This window comes from Cricetulus griseus, chromosome 3 (assembly GCF_003668045.3).
Source record: "Cricetulus griseus strain 17A/GY chromosome 3, alternate assembly CriGri-PICRH-1.0, whole genome shotgun sequence".
Classification (NCBI taxonomy): domain Eukaryota; kingdom Metazoa; phylum Chordata; class Mammalia; order Rodentia; family Cricetidae; genus Cricetulus; species Cricetulus griseus.
The window spans coordinates 166739322-166765601 of NC_048596.1; the positions used below are offsets into that span (position 1 = coordinate 166739322).

General features: G+C 39.6%; 1 protein-coding gene across 3 annotated transcripts in view; it reads left to right on the forward strand.

Moving 5' to 3' along the window:
* The first annotated feature begins 1398 nt into the window (after positions 1-1398).
* The window catches only part of Rbl2 (RB transcriptional corepressor like 2), a 51807-nt gene continuing 26925 nt past the window's right edge, over positions 1399-26280 (forward strand). Inside the window, exons 1-10 of one of the 3 annotated variants that reach the window (XM_027405578.2) lie at positions 1399-1733; positions 2393-2523; positions 4404-4604; positions 8217-8281; positions 12323-12451; positions 14710-14870; positions 14952-15016; positions 15985-16171; positions 20359-20525; positions 25476-25585. In XM_027405578.2, coding sequence (XP_027261379.1) covers positions 1500-1733; positions 2393-2523; positions 4404-4604; positions 8217-8281; positions 12323-12451; positions 14710-14870; positions 14952-15016; positions 15985-16171; positions 20359-20525; positions 25476-25585 — 1450 coding nt within the window. In that variant the 5' untranslated portion in view covers positions 1399-1499. Of the gene's footprint in view, positions 1734-2110; positions 2192-2392; positions 2524-4403; positions 4605-8216; positions 8282-12322; positions 12452-14709; positions 14871-14951; positions 15017-15984; positions 16172-20358; positions 20526-25475; positions 25586-26280 lie in introns of those variants that run through there. The other 2 variants (XM_027405577.2, XM_027405579.2) reach the window with 2 other exon arrangements.

Sequence of the window (26280 nt, forward strand, 5' to 3'; positions counted from 1 at the left end):
CACGTGTGTAGAGGTACATGTGCTTGTGGATGCACATAGGTCTGGAGGCTAGAGAACAACCACAAGTGTTGTTCTTCTGGTCCCTCTCTCTTTTTCAGATTGTGTGTGTCTCTCACTGGCCAGCAAGCCCCAGGACTCTACCTGCTTATGTCTCCCCACTGCTGAGACTAGAAGCCAACCCACCACTCCTGGCTTTTTAGTTCCCTGCCTCCTTTAAACATGAGTTGTAAGCATTGAATTCAGGTGAGTGTTTCAGCCCACTGAGGATCTTCCCAGCCAATGTGCTTATTTCTACTAGATTCTCTTCTCCACCTTCAAGCCCATGCAGTGTGCCTTAACAATTTCTTTTCCAAGAGCAAATTCTCTGGATAAGAAAAATCAGCACATCCTTTCTCTCATGTTTAAGCTCGGAGATTAAGCTGCTTTAACACCCCTCATCACACACGTATAGCTGCTGAGCCCCTTGAGTGTATTCCTCTCCTAAAAGGCACAATGGAGTCTCCAGTCTTGACGTTAGTCAGTGGCCTGGATAACTGTGTTTCATTGTGACCGGTCCCAAAATGCCTTTCCGTTGTAGATGTCAAAGGATCAGCTTCCCCAAACCCAGGTTCTGAGAATGCTCAGTCTGCACTGCCGCCATATTTAGTTGCATTTCTTGTTGCCAGACCTGACTCACACATTACCAGTGAAAGGCCTGGAAATTAGGGGTATCATCAAGATATCAATTCAGTAAGTGTGATGTCTAATACAATTTTTAAATTATTTTTGAAAACACACTCGTGATTACTTGTTGGTTGATAGTGTTTTGGCTTTTGATTAGTGAGATCGACTCTTAGGCCAAATACCTTTGCCATAGTTAGTGTTGACACAGGAGTTTAACTTGAAGCATCCTCTCTGTTGAACTGGCTGTTCGCCATCCATTGGCAGGTGGGGGCTGTCTGAGCTAGCCAGTAAACAGAGTCCTGCTTTTGCCTCCCTCAGTAATGAAATAAGCCCTTTCCTCCTCGGGTTGGTTTCAGTCAGTGTTTATCTCAGTAACAGAGAAAGAACGAGAAAAAGCAGCGGAGCTATCATCTTTACTTTGGACCTTTCATCTTTACTATCATCTGAGGACCTCTAGGTGAGGAGCGAAGTGTTTGGATACTTGAGCTTCTCCTGTCGGCATTTCTTGTGGTCCTTTTCTCTTCAAAGGAGCCTTCTGAATGGTCTGATTGTTGAGAGATACTTAAAACGGGAGGGCGCGTTCGCTTGCCCCTAAATGACTCAGAGCTAGCTTTGCTCTTTCTTGTTCCTCGACTTTTGGTCCCCCTGAGTTCCCAGCCGAGACTACATTTCCCAGCAGGCTGTGCTCAGAAGGACGGGTGCCCGCATGGGGCCAAAGGCCTCTGGGGGCGGCACAGTCGTGGTACAAGCTGCTGACCGGCGGGCGCTTTGCGGTTTGAATGGCTGCCGGCCCGGGCCCTCAGCTCATCTGAAGAGCCGCGGCCTCGGGGAGCGCCATGCCATCTGAAGGCAACCAGTCGCCACCGCCTCCTCCTCCGGCAGCAGCCAGCTCGGAGGAGGAGGAGGAGGAGGATGGCGACGCCACGGACGGCGCGCAGCCCGCGGAGTCCCCGGGCCCTCAGATCGAGCAGCGGTTCGAGGAGCTGTGTAGCCGCCTCAACATGGACGAGGCGGCGAGAGCCGAGGCCTGGGGCAGCTACCGCAGCATGAGCGAGAGCTACACGCTGGAGGTGCGCGCGCAGACCATCCGGGGAGGTCGGGGGACTCGGTGTGGCTCTGGGGTCGCTTGGTTGGTTGCATTGCACCATTGCCTCCGCCCTGGCTTTGCAGCCGTCAGCGGAGAGGAGTTAAGTTTTGGGCTTGCTTACGTGTGACAACGGTTTAAGATTTGTTATTCCCTACTCACCTCCCACCCCCGGCAGTTGAAAACCGGTGTAGACACACAACATTTGTTGTTGAGCTCTGACACTCTTTTTGGCTGTCATCCAACTATAGGTTTGTTATGTTCCGTTCTTGGGACGGGGCTTGAGGTTGACAAAAATGGCCATTCGGGCCAGTGCCTGTCAACTCTACAGGCACCTCCCCTGCATGGGCCAATAGGAAGTGACACGGAAGTACGGATTGTTTATCAGCTGCCTGTGCGAACGGCCCTTTTATGAACAGGTCCACGATCTGAAGGCTAAGCAAGGTGTTATTTAACTATAATATGGTGGTTATGTCTGTGTCGTTCTGCTGAGTTGGTGTATTTTGATATATATCTTTTAATCTGTTCACACATCGAATTCCCCCCTCTCCATTGTTATAGCACAGAAAAGAAATACGGCGGCATCAGACCTTAAGGATCTGAGTGACTCTGGACAAGTTTTTAAGCACTGCTTTCTTTTTTCAGGGAAATGATCTTCATTGGTTAGCATGTGCCTTATATGTGGCTTGCAGAAAATCGGTCCCAACTGTAAGCAAAGGGACTGTTGAAGGAAACTATGTGTCTTTAACAAGAATCCTTCGATGTTCGGAGCAGAGGTAACTATATTCGAGCTTGCAAAGTAGAATGTAGCTAAAATGAAAATCTTACAAATCATACAGGTAATGAAAATTCTCTTCGTTTACTATTTTCTGAGCATCTAACATGTGGATTGCTGAATTTAGAAACTGAGGGTTTTCCTTTACCATTTCAGAGTCAGGATCATATTTTACTAACTTGAGTATATTTGCATTTTAATGAATTAAAGGTTATGCCTCATTGTATATTATTAATATAAATTTAAATAAAGATATTGAGGAGCTTTTGAAGATACTATGGATCAAAAAGGTAAATAAAATGTCAATTATGTGGCTTTATGTTTAGACACTTGTGTTTTAATGTCCATGAAATGTGTAGACTTGAAGCTGCAGAGTCTCTGGCCCTAAAGAAACCCATACACACACACACACACACACACACACACACACACACACACACACAGAAAGAAACAAAGAAAAAGAAGAGAAAAAAGAAACTCCTACACACATACTAATATGTTTATTGCACCATTTAATAATTCATGATTTTTATACATATATGAGTGTCTGCATGTATCTGTGTATACCACATGTGTTCCTGGTGTCTGTGAAGGCCAGAAGAAAGCAAGGATCCCCTGGAACTGGAGTTACAGGTGTTTGTGAGTCACCATATGGGTGCTGGAACACACCTGGGTTCTCTGCAAGAGCAACAAGTGCTATTAACCACTCACACCTCAGCAGTCCTCCACAATTTTTTTTTTTCCGAGACAGGGGTTGTCTGTGGCTTTGGAGGCTGTCCTGGAACTACCTCTTGTAGATCAGGCTGGTCTCGAACTCACAGAGATCCACCTGCCTCTGCCTCCCGAGTGCTGGGATTAAAGGTGTGAGCCACCACTGCCCGGCTCCTCCACCATTTTTTTAAAAAGAAAATTAGAAATAACCTGAATTTCTTGTGATTGAGTGAATGCAGAGATATATGTGTTCATAGGAAGGAATGGTTTCCATCATTAAATACATGAGTTAGATATTTCCATGTATTAATATTAATGAATCTCAGAAACATTAAATGAAAATTAAGTTGCAGAATGCTACTTACGATGCATTTTACTTAAAATGTAAAAGAAAACAAGATAGTTATTTTTATGAATATATGTACAAAAAATTAACTTCAGAATGTGGGTTATATTGGTGGGAAGTAGAAAATGATATTAGGAGATGTATAAATTGAAATTTTGGCTGTTTCTATATTCATTTTAGTGTCTTATTTTTTAAAAAGTTTTAAGATGAATTTTATTTTATGTGTATGAGTATTTTTCCTGTATGTATGTACAAGCACAAGTGTGCATGTTTAGTGGCTACGGAGGTCAGAAGAGGACATCAGATCTCCTGGCACTGTAATAAAAGATGGTCATAAGCCACCTTGTAGGTGCTGGGCACTGAGCCGAGGCCCTCTACAAGAAAAGCAAATACGCTTAGCTGCTGAACCGTCTCTCCATCTCCATAGTTTTAGTATTTAAAGGATCTGAGCTGGGGCTGGTGAGATGATGCCAAGGGTTAGAGTTCCTGCCACACCCAGCAGAAAAATGTAAGTGATAAGTGGACCATGATTGAGGAAGGCACTTACCATCAATTTCTGGTTTCCTGTGCATTTCCACACACCACCTACATGAACATGTATACACACTAAGAAATCAAAACTATCATAATCTGAACAAAGTAGATTAGGAGGGTTGGAGTAAGAAGACAAATGGTAGGAGATAAAGTTAATCAAAGGCATGGCTTTGATTTTATGTCATTGTCAGAATATAATTTGATGAAATGATTTTGATTTACTGTTAATTGTATTGGCATAAAATCACCTTTATGTTATTAAAGTACCTCATTTTTATTTTTAATATCAGCTTAATTGAATTTTTTAACAAGATGAAGAAGTGGGAAGACATGGCAAATCTACCCCCACAATTCAGAGAACGTACTGAAAGATTAGAAAGAAACTTCACTGTTTCTGCTGTGATTTTTAAGAAATATGAACCCATTTTTCAAGACATTTTTAAATATCCCCAAGAAGAACAACCTCGCCAGCAAAGAGGACGGAAGCAGAGGTAGGCTTCTGTGTGTGTGTATGGTTCATCACTCTTCAAAAGGCACACATTTTCAGAGATCACTCTTCCCAAAGAAGTTGGGGTTTTTGTTTGCTTTGAGACAGGGTCTCACTATGTAGACCAGGCTGGCCTCTAGCTCATAGAGATCTGCCTGCCTTTGCCTCCCAGTCCTGGGATTAAAGACTTGTGATACCACGCCTGGCTTAAAATGTTTTTTGTTTGTTTTGTTTTATTAAATGATAATTTGTTGTTGTTGTTGTTTGCTGTATGTTAGAAGTTGTCTGGCTTCTTTCATAATGCAAAATGCTTGGATTTTATGTTGGAAATTTTTTTTCCCTTTTTATTTAAGCAGCAAAAAATGCAGGTTGACAAATCAGACCTTAGGTTCTTTCTCTAGTTGTCTCCCTTGGTGTAGATCAGATGGTGATATTTTCTCTTTCTGTTATTTGACCTTTCTGTCAAACTGAGTTAATAGTCCCCAAAATGAGTTTGATGCTCATAGCCAATCAACATGAGAGAAACTAGGCTGGGTGAGAATAGGGGAATTAAACCACTGTGGACTTGTTTTCTGGTCAAGGTCTACAAAACCAGCTTTCTCTGTCTTTACAACTATGGGGCATTATGAGATAAAAACTGCCCTCCTTTAACATCCAAGTTAAAGTGGAGAGGCAAATTTTGCTTTTAAAGGAGGTCAAGAAATTTCCTCTTAAAATAGTATGTATAAGAAATGTACCAAGAGGGCAGGGTGTGATGGATCATGCTTTTAAAACCAATAGTTGGGAGGCAGAGGCAGGCAGATCTCTGAGTTTGAGGCCTGACTGTTGTACGAGTGAGTTCCAGGACATCCAGGGCTTTCAGAGAAACCCAATGTTGAAAAACAAAACAAAACCAAAAACAGCTAGGCAGTGGTGGTGCACACCTTTAATCCCAGCACTTGGGAGGCAGAGGCAGGCAGATCTCTGTGAGTTCGAGACCAGCCTGGTCTTCAAGAGCTAGTTCCAGGACACCCGCCAAAGCCACAGAGAAACCCTGTCTCGAAAAACCAAAAAACAAAAACAAAACAAAAAACAAAGTAAAAGGGGCTGGGTATAGTTACACCTAACTCTAATTCCAGCATTAAGGAGGCTGAGCCAGGAGAATCACTTGTATAAGAGAGATCCTATGTCAGAAAGCCAAAAAGAGAAACAAAACAAAACCAAAGCCCCTAAAACTGGGGAAGGAATATCATTGTATAGATAGGCTAGCCTTCAACTCACTAGGTACCCAGGCTGCCCTAAATCCTTTTCTGTCCTATCTCAGTCCTGAGTGGGGCTCTCCTTGATACCTCATACCCCAGCTTTGTATCGATGTGGTCTGAACTCTGGATGCAAACTTTCTCTGAGTCTTAGTAAGGCTACCATGATCATGTATAGAAAAATTCAAAACAGGTTTTTTCTTTAGAATGTCTAAAAAATAGCTTCATATCACACTCGTTTGGTATGTGTGTGTATCACCTAGTTCTAATTAAGAGGCTTATAATATTTCTTCAAGAATTTTAGATTTATACTATTCTGTACTTGGGAATGAGTGCTGGAAACTGAATCCAAGGTTTCATGCATGTTAGACACTTTCTCTAAGACTCATGTATAGCCTCACTTACAGTTTTGGGGTTGTTTTCGTTACTTGTGACACAGGGTCTTCTAGGTAGCCCAGGCTGGTGTCCAACTTGCTATCCTCCTCTATAAGCCTTCTAAGTGCCAGAATTACAGGAACATTCTGCTACACCCAGCTTACTCTTGGCTCTTGGCACTTTTGCGTACTGTCTGCTAACAGTCACCCTAGTGATGTATGGCACTTACCTGTGTGTGTGTGTGTGTGTGTGTGTGTGTGTGTGTGTGTGTGTGTATGTGTGTGTATGTGTGTGTTATGAGGCAAGTGTTCATCTCAGATGTGAACATGAAAGACCTTATGGGTCTTTGACTTGTTAGGCATGGAAAATAAACTCCTACAAGGGCAATCCATGTATCTGTGAGTGGGTAGACTTACTGCAGAACCCATATGTTTACCATGTTTGTACTGCCTCTAGAGTATGACAGTAATGTACAACTGTGATATGAAAGCTTGTAACTATGTGTTAAACACACAATAAGAAGTAATTGTTTAGATATCATGCAGGGGATGGGAATTCCCACAGGCTCTCTTCTGAGAGTTGACAGTAAAACGAGGGAGAGGAAATAACACACAGGCCATTTGAGTGCAGGAGATACAGAAAAATGGGATTTCTGAGGCAAAAGTAAATCTAGATGAGCCAGTTTGATAGCATTCCATGAAGTAAGTGGAAATGGGTAGGATTTGGCCTGATGACTGTAGAGATAGAGATGGGACCTTCAGTACAGGGTAATAGCAATAGTCTCAGAAGTGGCAAGCAAGAGGGAACTGGGGAGCAGAGAGGTTAGTCGAGGTATCCCCAAGGTCCTAATGTTACAGAAATAAAATTTGGAGTAGCTTATTACAAGCAAAAAGGCCTAAATTTTATATTTGAAGCCAATCAAAATCATAAGTAGTTTATCATATGCTATGGCAGAATGGCCATATTATCTTTTTGTTGTTGTTTGAGACAGGGTGTCATGTAACCCAGGTATCCTTGAACATGTTAAGCATCCGAGAATGGCTGTGAACTACAAATTCTTCTGTTTCTACCTCCTGAAGGCTGCAAGAAGCTGCTTTTAGAAGCCCAGCCCTGACTGTTCACTATGATGGTGTCCCAGTAGATTAAGTCCAGTATTACTCCTGAATCCTGAACTTTGATGGGTGAAGGACAAAGACCGAGAGAAACAGGTGCCTGCTTGTGCTAGCACCAGAGCTAAACCAAATCTGCTCTTCTCCAGGGCATGCTGCTCTCTTTGATCTTTATAAAATAGACTCTCTAAAGCTGGGCTTGATGACACACACCTGTCATCCTAGCGCTTGGCAGAGTCGGGTGTTCGAGGCCAGCCTCTGCTACAAAGCAGTTTCAAGGCCAGCCTGGGTTACATAACATCCTGCCTCAGAAAACAAAAATAAAACAAAAGTTGAGGCTCTTGTGATTTGACACCACAGAAGCCTGGTATAAGCCCTGGCAGAGATGTTGTCAGAAAAGCCAAGCCAACACAGGTCTGACACTCCCTTTAGCAGATAGCTTGGTCAAATACAACAGGTAGATGGAGTAAGGCAAAAGTATAGGGCCAGAAAGACTTCAAAGTGACCTTTTGTGATTTTACATAGTGTGGAGTATCTTATAGAGAGGGTTACAAATGTAACTCCTGCATGCCACCTGGAAACAGTATTACTTGTATTAATGTCATCACAAGAATGGTTGCGTTTCCTTTATTTTGTGCCTTATGTATCTTGACTCCAAAAACTTAGAAAGTTTGTTTTTGTTTTGTTTTTTGCCCCCCTCTGTGCTGCTTTTTCTGCCTCCCAGCTGTTTGCTCTCAATATTTGTTTGGGGCAGATGTTTCTGTACATTTCCCTGTGAAGTTCCATCTGTTTCACTCCTTTGCCTTTGGGCTTGTTTCACACCTGATTTGAGTCATTTGGGATGTCTCTTTGAAATTCTTGTATTTGTCTTTGACTTTGTTTTTCCCTCTCCAGGCGACAGCCCTGTACCACATCTGAAATTTTCCACTTTTGTTGGGTGCTTTTTATCTATGCAAAAGGTAAGAGAAGAGTAATATTTATTTGGATAGGAATTAGCTAACCTACATTTTTAGGTGCTGATTTTTCAGCTGAATTGTGTATCAGGAAGAGAGCCTCACTTTCATAAGAGGATCTTTAGACTATCTTTACAGAGTCCACATTTTCCTCATATTAAATGGCATACCCTTGTGTTTATTCTTGTTCCACATGAAGCTATTCTTTTTAATTGTGAGTGGAGCCACCCCACTCTGTATCAGCTTATACCTAGGCCTCTGCTCTTCCTAAGCTGTGTCTGATTCACTGAGTGGGACTGAAGTTCTCAGTAGTTCTGATGACTTTATACCTGTCCACAGGTAACATCTCTAAACTTAATCAGATACTTAGAATCTTTTTCTCTCCTCTTTTCATTCCATTGCTCTATCCAGGGTTTCCATGCACTGAAATATGTCTCTATTACTTTGGTATGTTCTATATAGGGATAATTCTTAATACTATAAGGAGAAGGTATAGTTATACTCATTAGCTTTTTCGCTATAGACTGTGGCATGTGGCTGCCACTAAGATAGTTCAATAAGATGCAAATTGTCAGAACTGGAAGGAGCTTCATGTATACTGTAGTCTCACCTTTATGTATTCAGGATACATTCTAAAACCTGAAGCCAAAGATAGTTCCAACCCCTGTATAATATTATTCTTGCTATGCATAGGTTCATAAAGTTTAAATTATACATTAGACACAATAAGAGATAATGACATCAGTGATAATAAGAAGAGAGCTGTTAGTTGGTATAGTACAGGTTATATAAATGTTGTCTATCAATTATCTTATTGTACTATAAATCTTAGCAGGATCAGTATATGACTCCTTTGAAGATTTATTTTTATTTTATATGTATGGATGTTTTGCCTGCATGTCTGTCTGCACACCATGTGCATTCAGTACCAGAGGAGGTCAGAAGGGGCCATCGGATATCCTGGACCTGGAGATAGAGATGGTTGTGAGCTTCCATGTGGGTGCTGGGAGCCAAACCCTGAGTCATCTGGAAAAGTGGCCACTGCTCTTAACCACTGAGCAATCTCTCTAGCACCTGTAAAAACTTATTTTTTTATTTAAATTAAGGACACTCATCTTTTCATTTAATGGAGACACTTCCAGTTTTTGCCTTTTCTTTGGCAATTGCTGCATTATTATTAGGCTCATTGTTAAGTAAAATACAGATTGCTTGAATAAAATCACTGCTGCGTGAAGACAAATAACCATGAAAACAACTAATTGTCTAATGGATACATAGCATATTTAGCCTGGATATACAGAACACAGGGACAATTCATGTCCCAGGTGGCACAGAGCTTGGCAGAGCAGAAACAGCATGCAATATTAAACTTAGTTTTTATTTGTCTGAGGCTTACTATGCAGGCTGACCTGGAACCAGTGACCCTCCTGCTTCAGTCTCCTTAGTCTTTGATTACAGATGTCTCTGCCTATCTGAGAATTATTTCTTAAATTTTCCATTTGGTATTTTGGTCTGTTGATCAAACAAAACCATGAGTAAAGGAAAATTACTGTGTAAGAGATTCCCTTTATCAGATCAACTATCTCAATTGACTCATTTCAAGGTTAGGCAACTAAAGCCCAGAAATATTAAGAATAATGCTAGGACTGGATCCAGATCTTGTCTTCTGGTTTGCTGCTGAATGGGAAGGTGTGTTGTCCAGGTGTGATGTGATTGCAGCTGGTCCTCAATAACTCAGGAGAAGAATCCTTCATCCTTATCTGAGCTGTGTGCCCAGCTGAAAGGGTGTCTTTATGAGCTTTTAAGTTGTGTTTTCCGTAACAATGATGTTGGCAGCTTTCCTTAGTGCAGTCAGAAGTGACAGTTGTGGCCCAAGGGTGGGATGCTTGCTTAGTGTGTCCAAGACGCTGGACTTGATCCTAAGCACCACAGATATAAAACAAAATAAAATAAATGTGACATAAATCAATGGCATAAAATAAAATCTTAGGTGTATATAAACTTTCTGTGAAGGCTGCCATGTTAGCTTGCGTTATGAGTATTACATATGATAGTAATCTTATGATTGTATTAGATAGCTGTATGGTTACTAGGATTTTAATCTGTTTTGTGTGCTTAGGAGCAAATATATTTGCTAGTTTATAGACTATTAAAATGGTGGCAGAGTCTCACTTAGGCAGGAGATACCACACTTAGATTCTGGGAGACTGTCTCTGTTGCCCAGGCTGGGTTAAAACTTGCAAGTGTTGGGGCTGGAGAGATGGCTCAGAGGTTAAGAACACTGACTGCTCTTCCAGAGGTCCCAGCAACCACATGGTGGCTCACAACCATCCGTTATGAGATCTGGTGCCCTCTTCTAATGTGCAGATATACATGGAAGCAGAATGTTGTATACATAATAAATAGATAGATAGATAGATAGATAGATAGATAGATAGATAGATAAAATCTTAAAACAAAAACTTGCAAGTTTTAAGTTCAGATGCATAGCACAGCTCAGTATGACTTCTGTGGTGTGCTTGGATTTTTCTCATGGGTGGCTTAATTGTTTTCATTCAGTGCTTAGTTTATTTGTGGGGAAGACAGACTGTGCCTGCAGCATATGGATATTTTAAATCATCTTATTTCCAATAATAAGATAATCATTTGTATGTGTTTTGATTTGGTATGGCAGGTGACAAGTTTGAGCTGTCACATGAAGGGCAGAAGACTACTTCCTGTTTTTATAAAATCACATTCCTGGACAATAAGCCAAATCTAGTGGTTAAGTCTTCCCATTTTTCTGTTATCTCTTGATTAAATAATAAAATAACCTGTAAAGTAAGGTCCATTTGTAAGGTCAGAGTTTGAAATGGCAACTGTGTCATGTTGGGACTGTCCTGGAATTCCATTAGAATGCGCCTGTTAGGAGCATGTCAGCCTATGGTTAGGACAGTGCTGCTGTTCCTTCTCTCTGCTGCAAGTACATGCAGGGGCAAGTTTAGGCTTGCCAGTGGTGGCTTTGTAGCTTATAACCAATAGGTGTGGCTTCCTGTTTTTTGTGCAAGAATAGATTTTCAATATTTGACCTTTTATAGTAGAGGCAAGCAAGTTAGCTGGATTACATCAATGCAGGTCTCAATCTCTTGGTAACGATTTGCCTTTCTGACAGCAGCAGGATTTTATTTATTTATTTATTTATTTATTTATTGCTTTAACTTATCCCCAAAAGAAAAGCATCATATATCCTGAGACCTAAGGTATGTGGTAACTTTCTTTGGAAGGAAGCAAAAGGGCAAAGTCTAAGACAGACCCAAATGAGACAAAACCAAGTGTGTGTGGTGAATGCCTTTCACTGAGAAAATGCAGAAGTGTGACAATAGCTCTTCAGACAGATACTCGCTAGCAATTTAAATGGAGTTGTTTGACATTCATCTTAAACCAGCACTGCATGAAGGGCATGTTTGTAGGCTTGGACTTATGTTCATTTTTTTGCCACAAGCACTGGCAGTTATCCTTGGGATAGTAGCTTTTGAAGTCAAATGTCTGTATTTGTGTTCTGTTTGATTAATGTTTATAAACTTTTATTACTATAAAGAAAAATATTTTAAAATGTTAGCATTAGGGCTCTGAAGAAAGGCTCTCTTCTCTTTAGAGTATGTAAATGAGAAAAATTATACAGGAATCATTTTCCAGTGGTTTACTTCCAAAATTTATATTAATTTTCACTGCAGCAAAACTTTTTTATGGAAAATAATTTATTACAATTTAAGAGAGCTGGTAAATATTTTGTGTGTTCAGAATTCCAAAGACAAGACCAGTAATAATTAAAGTTTTAGTTACTAGCCACATAATACATGCTTATTAAATGTATATTGAATTTAAGTAAAGTTTTTGTTTTCATTAAATTCTTAGATATACATTAAATTATCAGTTGCCAAAACACTTTATCACTCTTGAACCAACTTGGTATAATGGTATATGATGGTGTTATAATAAAAGGAAGCAATTTAAAAATATTGTTTAGTTGATGCCGATTCAACTTTATGACTTTATATAATCCTATAGGCAACTTCCCCATGATCAGTGATGATTTGGTGAACTCTTACCATCTTCTGCTGTGTGCATTAGATCTAGTTTATGGAAATGCTCTACAGTGTTCTAATCGTAAAGAACTTGTGAACCCTAATTTCAAAGGTAAGCTTATATGTGAAACATTTTTGACAGCCCATGTTTCTACACGATTTTTACTCTTGGGAATTGTATCCCCAAATCCAGGTTTGCTAGCATCAGAGATGTGAGTATTGGAACGCTTCCCCACCAGAGCCACAAAGAGTTCCTATACTGAAGAGTCAGCATGTCTACATTTTCTGAAAGTTTTATTTTATTTTATTTTATTTTATTTTATTTGTGTGGGTGTTTTGTCTGCATGTGTGTTTGTGTACCACATGCATGCCTTGTGCTCTCAGAGTCCAAAAGGAGAGTATCAAATCCTGTGGAACCAGACTTGCAGATGCCTGTGAGCCCTGAGTACTGGGAATTGATTCTGGGTCCTCTGGAAGGGTAACCAGTGCTCTTACTTGCTGAACCATCTCTCCAATCCCTAATCCACCCCCCTTTTTTAAAAAAACAAAAGCAAATATCACCACTAAAATATCACTTAGTCTTAAATGAGAACTTTAGAAGTTTTTGAAAAATATATTGAAAAAGAGAAGGAACTTAGAAACTCAGAGTATCAAAGATAACTCTAAAGTCATGATAGTATTTTTCGCTGTTAGCAAGTTTTGTGCACTCCAGGTAGCATAAAATAATTTACTAAAAGAATATCATTTCAATCTTTTTGCTACAGGAAAATGAAATTCTAAAATAATAAGATCTTTGTTCTATAAGTGACAAATATAAGAAGCATACTCATTTTGGCGATGCATATACTATATTTTAAATTATGTAATTGCTGAGCCATACATGTAAATACTGAGAATGTACAGTCTGATCTTTAATGCTGATTCTGTTTGAAGTACACTGTGGAAGAATTCTGATTGTCAGTTTGGGCGTGGTTTCAATTAGAATTTCAACTTCCCTATTAAGGTTGATTTCAAAATTAGTGGAGTGAGTTAGTACAATTACCTGCTTCTCAAAAGGTCTGAGTCGTGGGGCTGAAGATAGAGTTCCATGACAGACTGATTGCCTGACCCCAAGTTTGATCTTCTGTACTATGGAACAAACAAACAAAAAAGTAGAAAAACAAAACAAAAAAAAGTTTTGAGATTCTTTATGAGATTCCTTTGATTATGTTCATCTAGCAAAGACAATGCAGATGTTCCAAAATCCAAATAACTGCACTCTAAACCCTCTGATCCAAGCATTTTAGACAAGGAACAGTTTACCTTTACCCTTTCTGTACTCCTCTCCTTCATTTCATTTTCTTCTTTTACTTTATTTTTACTGGGAACTGAAACCAGGGCACCCTGGTCCTATGATGTATTTCTTGCTTCTATTTGATATTCTTTATGTTGTTCAATCTATTTTTACCTCCTTTTAGTTTTCTTTGGCAATGTTTTGTCCTTATGAAAGAGTACATGATAAATTAGTACAAATACATCTAATATAATCAAGTCAAAATAGATAATCTTTGAGTTATGTAATTAAACTTAATTTTTGTTGGGAGGGGCATGGAGAAGGCATGTACATGCCACAGTACGCAAGTACAGGTAAGGGACCAGCTTGAGGGAGTCGGTTGTCATGGAGAACAAGCTCGGGGTGTCAGGCTTGGTAGGGGGGCTTACCTGATGTGCCATCTCACCAGCCTGAATTGGGTGATTTTTTGAGACAGGGTCTCTGAAGCTCTGGCTATTGTGGAACCAGGCTGGCCTCAAACTCACAGAGATCTACCTGCCTCTGCCCCTGAGTGCTGGGATAAAAGGTGTGAGCCACCACACTTGACAGAAATGTGTAATTTTTTAAGTGGTGCTTTTATTTAAAATTTTAATGTACGGCTCATTTGCATAATATAGTTCTTATGTTTTCAGATATTCCTGAAACAGTTTTTTTTTTTTACTGTTCTAATAATCTTTAGTCTCATAATAAATCTTTTGAGTGGTAGTGTACTTTATCTTCATCTCCGTTTTAAAACAGATTTAATTTATAATGTATGTAGTCATTTCTTTAGGTGAGACAGGATGCGATAGCTCAGGCAGTCCTTCCAATTCACGACAGTTCAGCACACTGGATTATAGGTGTGAGGCAATGTGTCTGGACTAAAGTGTCCTTTTTCGTTTGTCTGTACTAGGGATACTGCCCATCCAGCTCTCTCTTCATTTATTGAGGTATACACAAATTAGTTACACATGCCAATCATACGCTGACCAGACTCACTAATATTTATGTTTCAGTATATTTTGTGTTAGCTAATTGATGCTGACAGTGTCTCTTTTTTGTGATTTTATACATCATAGGCCTATCAGAGGACTGTCACCCTAAGGATTCTAAACCTTCCTCTGATCCACCTTGTGTCATTGAGAAGTTGTGTTCCTTACATGACGGTCTCGTATTGGAGGCAAAGGGAATAAAGGAGCATTTCTGGAAGCCCTATATTAGGAAACTCTTTGAAAAGAAGGTTTGTATGCAATGATGTAAGAATGCTTTCTGGATAAAAACTTGGTTGCATGTAATATAAGGACCCCTCTTTTCATCATAGCTCCTCAAGGGGAAGGAAGAAAATCTTACTGGCTTCCTGGAGCCCGGCAACTTTGGGGAGAGTTTGTGAGTAATGTGCCGCAGCCCTGCTCTGACACTAAGTTCCCTGTTAGGAGGCCTCAGTGCCTGGCCTTTGTACTCTTTGTACTCAGGACGTTTTCAATGCTTTATGTGGAACTCAGAACACAACAGTTCTGGAAACTTCTACTATAAATTCATGTCTTTAGCCTCAGTGAAGTTTGTTTTTGTTCTGTTTAAAGTTTTATTAGTCAAGAGTTTAGATTATAAATTTTGAAATTAAGAATTTTTTTTTTTTTTTTTTGTGCCGGGTATGGTGGCACTCATCTTTAATCCCAGCACTCAGGAGGCAGAGGCAGGAAAATCAGAGCTCAAGGCTACCTTGGTCCATAAAGCTAGTTCTAGGACAGCCAAGGCCACACAAAGAAATTCTGTCTCAGAAAACCAAAAACAAAAAAAGAGAAAAAAAAATGCTTTTGTACCTAGATTTTAGGTTACATGGCTGACATCACAGCACTTGGGGCCTGAGGTAAAGGAGACTGTAAGTTTAAGGATACTTTGTTTTTTTTTTAAAGGGGGGAGGCTGGGGGACAGAAGACAAGTGTTTGGAACTATAGAGGTGACAAAAACTGGCAGTACCAGGTCTTCAGAGCTGCCAAGACAGCTGAGGAAGTGTTCTTACATGATAGTATTCCAGTTATATATCTATTACCAGGCTCACTATTATTTATACTCAGTTTAGTATAATTTGGCATATTGGATGCTTACTATCATTTGCTATTATTAACTTATTGGAGGTAGGTTGGTTCAGGGTCCTTCCTTGACACAGTATTGAAAATCTGTGCAGAGTGTGTGCTGGACACGCAGAGTAAAACAAGCTACATCTTCTTTTCAGTTTTTGTAATGTGCAATTATTCTATTGAAATATGACTTTGAGAAACTTACCAGATCTTATGTAAAAAATGAAGTAAGTGGTGTAGAACATGAGCTGAAATGGCGGCCCTGTTTCCCCATAGTAAGGCTGTTAATAAGGCTTACGAAGAATATGTATTAGCCGCTGGGAATCTGGATGAACGGATATTTCTTGGTGAGGATGCTGAGGAGGAAGTTGGGACTCTCTCACGGTGTCTGAATGCTGCCTCAAGTACAGAGAGTGCTGAACGAACACAGGTGAAAGACATCTTGCAGCAGCATCTTGACAAGGTGAGCCCTGCGTGATGTAATGAGCATGTTTCACGGACTTGGGAGAGGTGGGGCTGGGACAAGAGGAAAATGGGTTTCTGTTCTCTTTTCATAGTCTTGTGTATGTATATATGTTTAAATGCTGTGGTAAGGAAAAGAAAATTCAAGTTATCTTATTGACTTATTGTTTTGTTTAGCACCAACTTTCAAAGGTTTTAGTTAGGTCTGAGAAGGGAATTGACTGAATCCTAACAGATGTGTCCTGCTGGCAGTCTTTTGGAAAGATGGGCGGTAGCATACACTCTGCACAGTGGACACAGGAGGCATTTCGGAAATACCAGTTAACTATAATTGGGGTCTGTGGATCTGTAGTCAGTCTTTAAGAAAATGCTGTTGAACTGAAAATAAATTTTAGAATGATGAAAACTGGTAGCTGTCATTTTCCCTTCCCTGACAAGCTTCAGACTTGACACTGGTCTTCTTGTTCTCTCTCTCTCTCTCTCTCTCTCTCTCTCTCTCTCTCTCTCTCTCTCTCTCTCTCTCTCTCTCCTCCTCTCCTCCTCCTCCTCCTCCTCCTCCTCCTCCTCTTCCTCCTCTTCCTCTTCTTCTTCTTCCTCTTCTTCTTCTTCTTCTTCTTCTTCTTCTTCTTCTTCTTCTTCTTCTTCTTCTTTTGTTGTTGAGTTGGGTCTCACAATGCATTCCATGTTAACTTCAAATTCACAGCAATCATGCCTCAGCTGCCTAAGCACTGAGATTATAGATATGACCCACCATTTGATAATACTCAGATGTTTTTATATGGCAGATTATGTTCTGGATCCTTGGAAATACAGCAGTAAACAAAACAGCAGCAAATAGCCTGTCCTTAAAAAACTTAAATTTTAGTTTGGGAAGCTAGACAATAGCTAACCAAATAATTAAACATATACTATGTTGGATGATGATACATGAAGACAAATCAAATTGATAATACAGAGTATTAATACAGAGTGGGGCAGAATCAATGGTCCTTGGGGTCCACTATAGACGTGGTAACTGGAAATGTCTCTGAGGGGTTATTGAGATAGTTTCTGAGATAATTGAGGAAGCAAGCAAAGATGTGAGGTAAGAGTATATCTGATGTTGGAGGCATGGTGAGAAGGCCTGTGTAGAGACAAGGAGGTCATTTAGTCTTTGGAAGCCATTGTAAGGACTTTGGCTGTAGTTGAGATAAAAGCTTTCAAGGGATTATTTGGAAAGATGACCCCTACATGATCTAATGAACATTTTTAAAGGTCCTGGAAGAAGTGGGGTCAGGGCAAGAAGATGCTAAGAGGCTATTTTAGCAATTCTTAATAGTGGCTTGGTTTATAGAAACATTTGTATTTGGACCACATTTTAGAGATATTTGGATTATGGTATCAGAGAAATATGCCAATGATCATCATTGGGTGAATGATACAAGTGCATCATACAAATGCCCATGAGGTCCTAAGTGATCTGACCCTGTCTCGTATCCTGTTCTCCTCACCTGTTCCACCTCTTTTTTCATTCTTCCCATATGCCAAGCATGCCACCAGCTCAAAGTCTTTGCCCTTACTATTGTCTCTGCTGATGTGGCTTACTTCCTCATTTTTTTTTTTTTTGTCCTCCAATAAGTTGACTCCTGTAAAATAATAGTCCAACACACCCCTTCCCTCAAGATTTCTGTTTCTCTTACTCTACTGTTGGTGCTCTCTTAGTATTATACCACCTGACAGCAAGTAAGTAAGTAATTGAATTGTTTGTTTTGTCTTTCTGTGTTAGACTGCAAGCTTCAGGAGGGATGCAATTAATGCCATATGCAGTGCTTGCTTGTAATAGTTATCACTAAAATTTTATTGTTGCTGTTTATCAAGAGGGAAGCTGGTGGATTTAAAGTGAGAGTTATTAGCACCTTCCATTTGAGATGTCTTTTGGGATCTAGTTAACTCACCGAGGGGCAGTTTAGAAATGTATTACTGCAGCTTCCCAGAGAGGTTGGCATTGTGGTTGTATGTTCTGGAGTCAGCTGGGCATGGATGGTTAAAATCATAAAATGAAGATTCCTATCAGTGAGCTGTTGGAGAATAAAGATCTAAAGGCAGAGTTCTGGAGCACACCAAACCCTGTCTCTACATCCTAGTTGTTGTTTTGTTTTTTTGAGACAGGATCTCTATGTATCCCTGTCTGTCCTGGAACTCTCTCTGTAGACCAGACTGACCTTGAATTCACAGAGATCCGCCTGCCTCTGCCTCTCAAGTGCTGGGATTAAAGGCATGTGCCACCACACCTGGCCTAGTATTTTTTATGTCAGCTGTGTATTCATACCTAGGTTAAAGGACAGTGCCCTCTAAGTGAGAATGCACAGGGGACTGTAAAGCTAAGCCCCACTACCAGTGACACAACACAGGGAAGCCCCATGTTGACCTTGAAGACTTTGGGCTGGAAGCTGTGTTGATCACACCTACTTTCTATGAAATCAATGCTCCTTGTGAGTGAGATTGTTTTATGTATTGCTAGCTGCTATGACTTCTTCATATGTATCCAGGACATTTTTATCTCACAGTACAGGCAGGTAGTGGTTTATGTGCAGGGATGTGGGCAATGCAAGAAAGCCAAGATAGCAGCAGCCCTCTGATGCACCTAATCCACCCATAGCATCTTACTGCCTTTAAACAATAATATGAGTTTCCTTGAAACAAAATGAAGGTCTCAGCTCTGTGGTTAAGACATATAGAACACTCCTTCCTTCCTTCCTTCCTTCCTTCCTTCCTTCCTTCCTTCCTTCCTTTCTTTCATCTTTCCTTCCTTCCTTCCTTCCTTCCTTCCTTTCTTTCTTCCTTCCTTCCTTCCTTCCTTCCTTCCTTCCTTCCTTCCTTCCTCCGTCTCTCCCTCCCTCTCTCCCTTCCTCCCTTCCTGTCCGCCCTTTTTTTTTATTGGGGGGAGTGTTGAGACAGGGTTCCTCTGTGTAAAAGTTCTAGTTGTCCTGGAACTCTGTAGACCAAGCTGGCCTCGAACTCACAGAGATCCTCCTGCCTCTGCCTCCCAAGTACTGGGATTAAAGGAGGTGCCACCACCACCCAGCCTAGAACACATATTTATTTCTATTTATTTCTATTTAGTGAATGTTTTTCTGTGCCCTGAGAATTGAATAGTTTGTTCTGTTACTAAGTAAAAGCTTTGCTAGGCATTTTTGAAAGTCTAGGGTAAGTACATTCAATACTTGGGGAAATGTTAAATTTTGAATTTAAAAATGCTTTAAGCTAATAACCTTGTAGGGTTTCTTTGGAAAGTTAGAAAATCTGATTTGCTAGGGTATGTGCTCATGCTTAAATTCTTGGTCGCATATTTTTCATGTATGTGTTCATGTTGGCTCACTTGCTCCTCTGAAGGCCTGTCTGCTTGAGAAAAACTGTCATGGATTCTAGGAACTAAAGTCAGGGGACAACCGATGAGGACTTGTATTGTATCAGATTGCCCTTTTACTTATTTTTTTAAGCTTTATTTATTTATTTACTTATTTACTTATTATGTATACAGTGTTCTGTCTGCATGTATCCCTGCAGTCCATAATAGGGCACCAGACTACATTACAGATGGTTGTGAGCCACCATGTGGTCACTGGGAATTGAACTCGACCTCTGGAAGAATGGGCAGTGCTCTTAACCCCTGAGCCATCTCTCCAGCCCCCTTTTACTTATTTTTTATTTACTTATTTTTTGAAATATTTACTTCTGAAGTAAACTGGATATACTGATCTTTATTTAGGTCAGATCCAAGTCATTGCTTTCATGTGTCCATCTTTGAGTGCTGTGGATTGAAGCTGTGAAATCATGTTTCTCCACAATAAGAGTGATGATCTTAATGTTTGCAAGCATGATTTCCCTTTGCCCTGAGCATGGTCTCTGAAGGAAGGCTAACAGAGGGATAGACACTGTGTGTGTAACTGCATATGGTGCCATTGCACTCAGCCCTACACTGGCATAGACCTCATTTGTAAGACTCACTTATAGAGAGCTTTTAGTTGCCTAGAGTGTGCATTGTTCTTCTTTGGAAGAACATTTGTAGATATGGAAGCTCGGAGTAGAATTATGTTTAAATTCCTAAAATGGTAATGTTTGAGATCTAAAATATGTTAATAGAAAGTCTCATTGTCTTGAATTCCTGTTTGTGTTGTAACTTAAAGAAACAAAATTTTTCTCCTCTAGTCTAAAGCACTTAGAATCTGCACACCACTGACTGGCGTGAGTTATGTTCAGGAGACCAGCTCTTGTGTGACCCCTGTCTCCACAGCTGCATATAGTTTAAGTCGCCTTCACACCATGCTGAGTGGCCTCAGGAACGCACCCAGTGAGAGGCTGGAGCAGATACTCAGGTCGGTTATAGTTTCCTCTGCCTTCCAAGATTTAGATGTTGACCATTTTTCAATTTCTTACCATAAGTTTTCAGTATCAGTGCCTTAAGTTGCCCCTTCACAATCTTACGTTAATTGTATAGTTAGTCTTTGCTAGTCAGTGAATGATATAGCAATATAAAATGTATAAGTAGGCATGCATGGTGGTACTTGTATATAATTCCATGACTCAGGAGGCTAAGACAGGAAGATCACAAGTATGAGGCTATCCTGGGTTACAGAGTGAGACCCTGCCTCATAAATAAATAAATAAGCAATTTGTAAGAAGATATATAAGTAGAAGACAATCTCCTTTGCTCACATTTATTTAATGTGGTATAGGAGACAGTAGCTACAGTAGACCCTGTATACTAGCCTTAAAAACTAGTTTCATGTTTGTTAGCAGCAAACTGACAACATTAAAAACTTGCTTGAGCCAGCACATGTCTCTATCCTGATACTTGGGAGTGAAAGCAGTGAGATCAGGAATACAAGGTCGGCTTCCACCACATGAGTTCGAGGCCAGCCTGGGATACCTGAAACCCACTCTAAAAAGAGCTGTGCCCCCCCAACCAAACAAAGCCAATTAAGCCAAAAAACAACAACAACAAAAAAAAAAAACTGTGCTTGCATGTAGCATTAACTCAGAAAAATACAGTTCATGGGTGGAATCTACTGTATAATAAAAATATAAAAACACTATGTAGTTACTGTCAGTAAGGAAATTTATGTACTTAAGAAAATAAAGTTCTGCCAGGTGGTGGTGGCAGAATCCCAGCATTCAGGAGGCAGAGGCAGAGGCAGAGGCAGGCAGATCTCTGTGATTTTGAGGCCAGCCTGGTCTACAGAGTGAGTTCCAGGACTGGCTCCATAGCTACTGAGAAATACTGTCTCAAAAAACAAACAAAAACAAACAAAATAAAATTCTGGCATTATCCAGACCCCCTGCTAAAAGCAGGTTTATTATTTTAATTGTTATAAATCTGGTTTTTTTATTTTGTTTTACAAACTTTGAGGGTGTGTGTGTGTGTGTGTGTGTGTGTGTGTGTGTGTGTGTGTGTGTGTGTGTGTTTTGTTTTTTTGGGACAGGTCCTTGCTATGCAGTCCTGGGTGGTCTAGAATTCACTATGTAGCCCAGACTGGCCTTAAACTTATGATCCCCCTGCATCTGCTTCTTGAGAACTGTGATTATGACCATAAGACACCAAACTAGGCAAGAAATTTTTCCTAATTAGAAATACTTTTTGTAATTGTTAAGAGGTTGAGCTTCTAGAGCCTGATCATGATAACATTTTGACTTGTATCAATACTTTACATCTTTACATTTATATCAAATTATATTTAAAAATTCACATATGCTTAGAAGTGGAAAAAAACAGCCAATACTTTGTTTCTGTCCCTGTTTTTCCACTCACAGCCATATATTTATGTACTTTTGACCCCATTAAGAACTACTGATGCAGGTAGAGTAGGAAAACATATGTGTGTATGTCAGAGGCTCATGTAGCCCAAACTGACCTCAACCTTCTAAGCAGTCACAGATGACACTAAACTCCTGATGCTCCTGCCTCCACTCCCAAGTGTTAGGATTATAGGCATGTGCTTTTGTGCCCATCTCATGGTGGGTTCCAAAGCACATGGTCCACATATGCACTGTACTAGCTGGGTATTTTGGGGCATGATATGTTGTATGTTAGACATGGACAGCAACACAGGTTGTTACCTCAAGTAGACCAACCAGTTCACTTGCCTCTTGCAAAACACTAATATCTCTGGAAACACACATTTATTTTGAAGTCTTGAGCAGCTACTCATACTTGGAAAGAGGGGAGTTTGTGAGTCAGAAGTTCAGTGAACTTCTGGTGGCTCACCAAGAGCCACAATACCAACAATAAAATGTCTTTGCTTTTTCAAGAGAGGCCACACATTGTGAGTGGTTTTTGTAGCCAATCGTTGCCTGTGATTTCCCACTGGTGGATCTATGAGCAATCTACTTTGTCTGAACCACAATATAGAGACTTCTCATTTACTACTCCTGCTAGAACTAGACAGTCTACAAGTAGCATTGCTATAAGAGAGTGGTGGTGGTACAACAGTGGTTATAAATACCTCATAGTGTCTTATTACTAGTTGCTTAAAAAATTTAAGGAGGGGGGAGGAGTGTTGGTGATGATGAGAGGATTTGAGCAAAATTCTGAAGGGTGGCTTAGATTTGAAAAGATTGATAGCATTCAGTGTGTCAGTTACCTAATTTCTGCAAGCTCTGTAAAACACTCCTAACCTGGAAAAGACATGCTTTAGTTCTTTACTCTGCCCAAAACTGATAGGAATATCAATTACTTTTCAAAAACAAAAAACAAAACACAGTAGGCTGAATATAATTTTTGTTTGTTTTGAGACAAGGGCTCCTTTAACTTGGGCTAGCCTCTAACTACAGATGTAGTGGAGGATGACCTTGAAGCCTCTGAGTCTCCTGATTTTACCTCCCTAATGCTGGGTTTACTGACCTGCACCACCAGTTTTATGCAGTGCTGGTGGAACTCATGGCTTCATGCATGTCCACCAGCTGAGACACATCTCCAGCCCATAGTGTACTTCTGTGTATAACTTTGGCAGGTTGATTTGAGAAAGCTGATTCCAAAGTTCCTAAGACCTTATAGTTTGATTGTATAGATTTTCTGCAATACTAGCATATTCTGGTAATATAGAATAAAGAAGACATTATCTATAAACCTCAATGATTTCCACCCACAGCTAGCTAGGTTTACTGAAACTCAAGAATGGTTACTTTTCCTTTATATTTTCATAGTCCCCTTTATTCTTAAACTTGATTGTGATTAACACTGAACAGTCATGTTCTGTGGCTTCTTCCTGAGTCATATTTTTCAGATGAGCTTTCTATGCCTTGAATTTAGAAGCATTTTATTTTTGTTTTTCCAATTAATTTGTTAATGAGCAATTTACAAACCCTTGTGGGAATTTGGGTGTGCACATAGTCCTGTGGACCCATGCATAATCTGAGTGCATTTTGTTTCTCATATGCTTCCTCATATGAAAAACAAGAGCTTGGTCTGGAGAGTCTTATACTTAGACTTTGTGAGTTCTACATGATATGGTAGTTAATTTTATGTGTCAGTTTGGCTAGGTTACAGTACCTAGTTTTTCTTCAAGGGAGTAATTATTTATTTACTTTTTTGAAATAGGGTCTTGGCCAGACACATGGCCATGATCCTAGCACTTGGAGCTGAGGCAGGAGGATAACAAATTCAAGACTAGACTGAGTTACAAAGTGAGGCCATGTTACAAATGGAGTCTGTGTTGTTGAGGCTGGACTTGAACTCACCCTGTAGCCTGATTTGGCCTTAAACTCATTATTCTCCTGCCTCAGTTTCTGGAGTAGTTAAGCAAAGCATTTTATATGTATGTTATAAAAGCCTATATTGTACCTATGTCTTTCAGATCTTTATAATCTCTTTAAACATATTTTATGTATGTGAGTGTTCTATTTGCTTGAATGCTTGCATGACAGAAGAGGGCATCAGACCCCTTTATGGGTGGTTGTGAACCACCATGTGGTTGCTGGGAATTGAACTCAGGACCTCTGGAAGAGCAGCCAGTGCTCTTAACCTCTGAGCCATTTCAAGTAATTAAGGCAATGGACTGCTTTTTATAATCTCCACTCATGACAACTTTAATCTTAGTCATTATTAATGGAATTATATATTACCAGTAGATGGTAGGTAAAGCCAACCATTTTTTTGTAAACATTAAGTTATATGTATATGTTCATAAATAAAACTCTGTACTCTAGTATATTATATAGTTATCTCTGGTTATGTCTCACAAGTATGGAACTTTTCTTTATAATTTCATAAACTGGCTAAAGTTTTGCTATGTATATTTGATCATATATATATATATATAATTATATACATGTATATGATTAAGTCAGACAGTTGTTTAAATATATATATGTGTTTGTATGTGATCAAATTAAACAGTTGTGATCAAATTAAAACAGTTGTTATAAAAGCCCCAAAGGTCATGATTTGTATGATGCTTCTGCATTAAACACATATTGCTAATAAAAAGAAATCTGTGAACCATAAGGTGAGAGAGATGGTTCAGTGGGTAAAGTGCTTGCTTTATGAGAATCTGACTTTTATTCCTAGCTCCCATATAAAAAAACAGTGTGGGAACACAGGCATGTTACCTCAGTGCAGGCTGGTGACAGGTGGATCCCTGAGGCCTGCTGACCAGTCATCCTAGCCTAATTCTTGACCTCCAGGTTCCCAGTGAGAGATCCTGTTTTAGCAGCAGGTATACATCTGCCAAGGAACAATCTTAGGGATTGATCCCTGGCTTCCATACATGTAAGCACACACTTGCACAGGTCCCTCATATGTGTGTGCCCATAAATATTTTAGCAAACACACATACAAATACTCCACACACAAAGATTTAAAAGTCAATGAAATAAATCTCATTTGGGTGAATTTTATAAATGCCAACATTGGCTTATATGTGTTTATAGTATAGGTCTGTACCCCTTTATTCTAGTTTTTTCCAGGAGTTCTTCCTGGAAGTTTTGCTGCTCACTATACAATCACTTGAGGGCAGTTTCCTTGCTATTAATGATGGGAAGTCTAAGGCTGTGGGGTTAGTCCCAGCATTAAATGATTCCAGATCAAGTCTGCTGGACTTAGTTTAATAAAATGTATAGCTCCATGCAGAAAATACTGCTGCCACTTGAAGTAGTAATGCCACCATCTTTGAAAAGAAAGTATGAGATTTCCTTCATTCATTTGCAAAGTATATAGGGTCTGTTCAAAGAATTTTCTATTTATATGCTAATGAAATTTATAGTTTTAGGCATTCTATCTCTTTGTGACCAAAACATGTTACATTAGGTAATCTTTTACTACTTTTTAGGACATGTTCCCGAGATCCAACTCAGGCTATTGCTAACAGATTGAAAGAAATGTATGAAATATATTCGCAGCACTTCCAGCCAGATGAGGATTTTAGTAATTGTTCTAAAGGTAAGATTTTCTATTGTCCAGACTGCTCCTAACTTAAGCATCTGACTGTGCTGAGTCAGAAAGACTAGACCTATAAACTGAAGGCTGTAGTGTCACTCTCCATCTTTTCTGTCAGTGGATAATTTCTGGGCCCTTTCCGGAAGCAAAATTTAGTCTAACATCTTTATTATGCTGGACTTTTAGCACTTTTTAATTTGTAAGTTTTCATTTGTAATCTGGAAATAAAATATAAATATTTGGATTCTTCAGCATAGGAAAACAAAGACTTGCATAGCTTGAGTCTCCTTCCCTGCATGGGACCAGAAGTATTTGGGTTTTTGTTTGTTTGTTTGTTTGTTTTCAGCTTTAGTTTGTTGCATATACAACATGAAATATTTGGGACATGGAATTCAAATCTAAAGATAACAGTAATTTCTGTTTTGTATATAGTCTAATCCTTACACATCACCTTTTAGTGCACTTGTATTTGACTGACACATCTTGTGACATGATGCTGATTTTTAAAAAGTTTCAGATTTTGATTTTTTGCTTTAGCAGTTCTCAGGCCTAAAGCTAGCCTGGTAATTTCTTCATGTCATGAATCAGAGCCAAGTATACTAGAATAATAAACCAGTTATATACAGGTTAATATAGTATGTATTAGTTAGCTCTTGTTCCTATGAATACCCAAGATAATTAACTTCTAAAGCAAAATG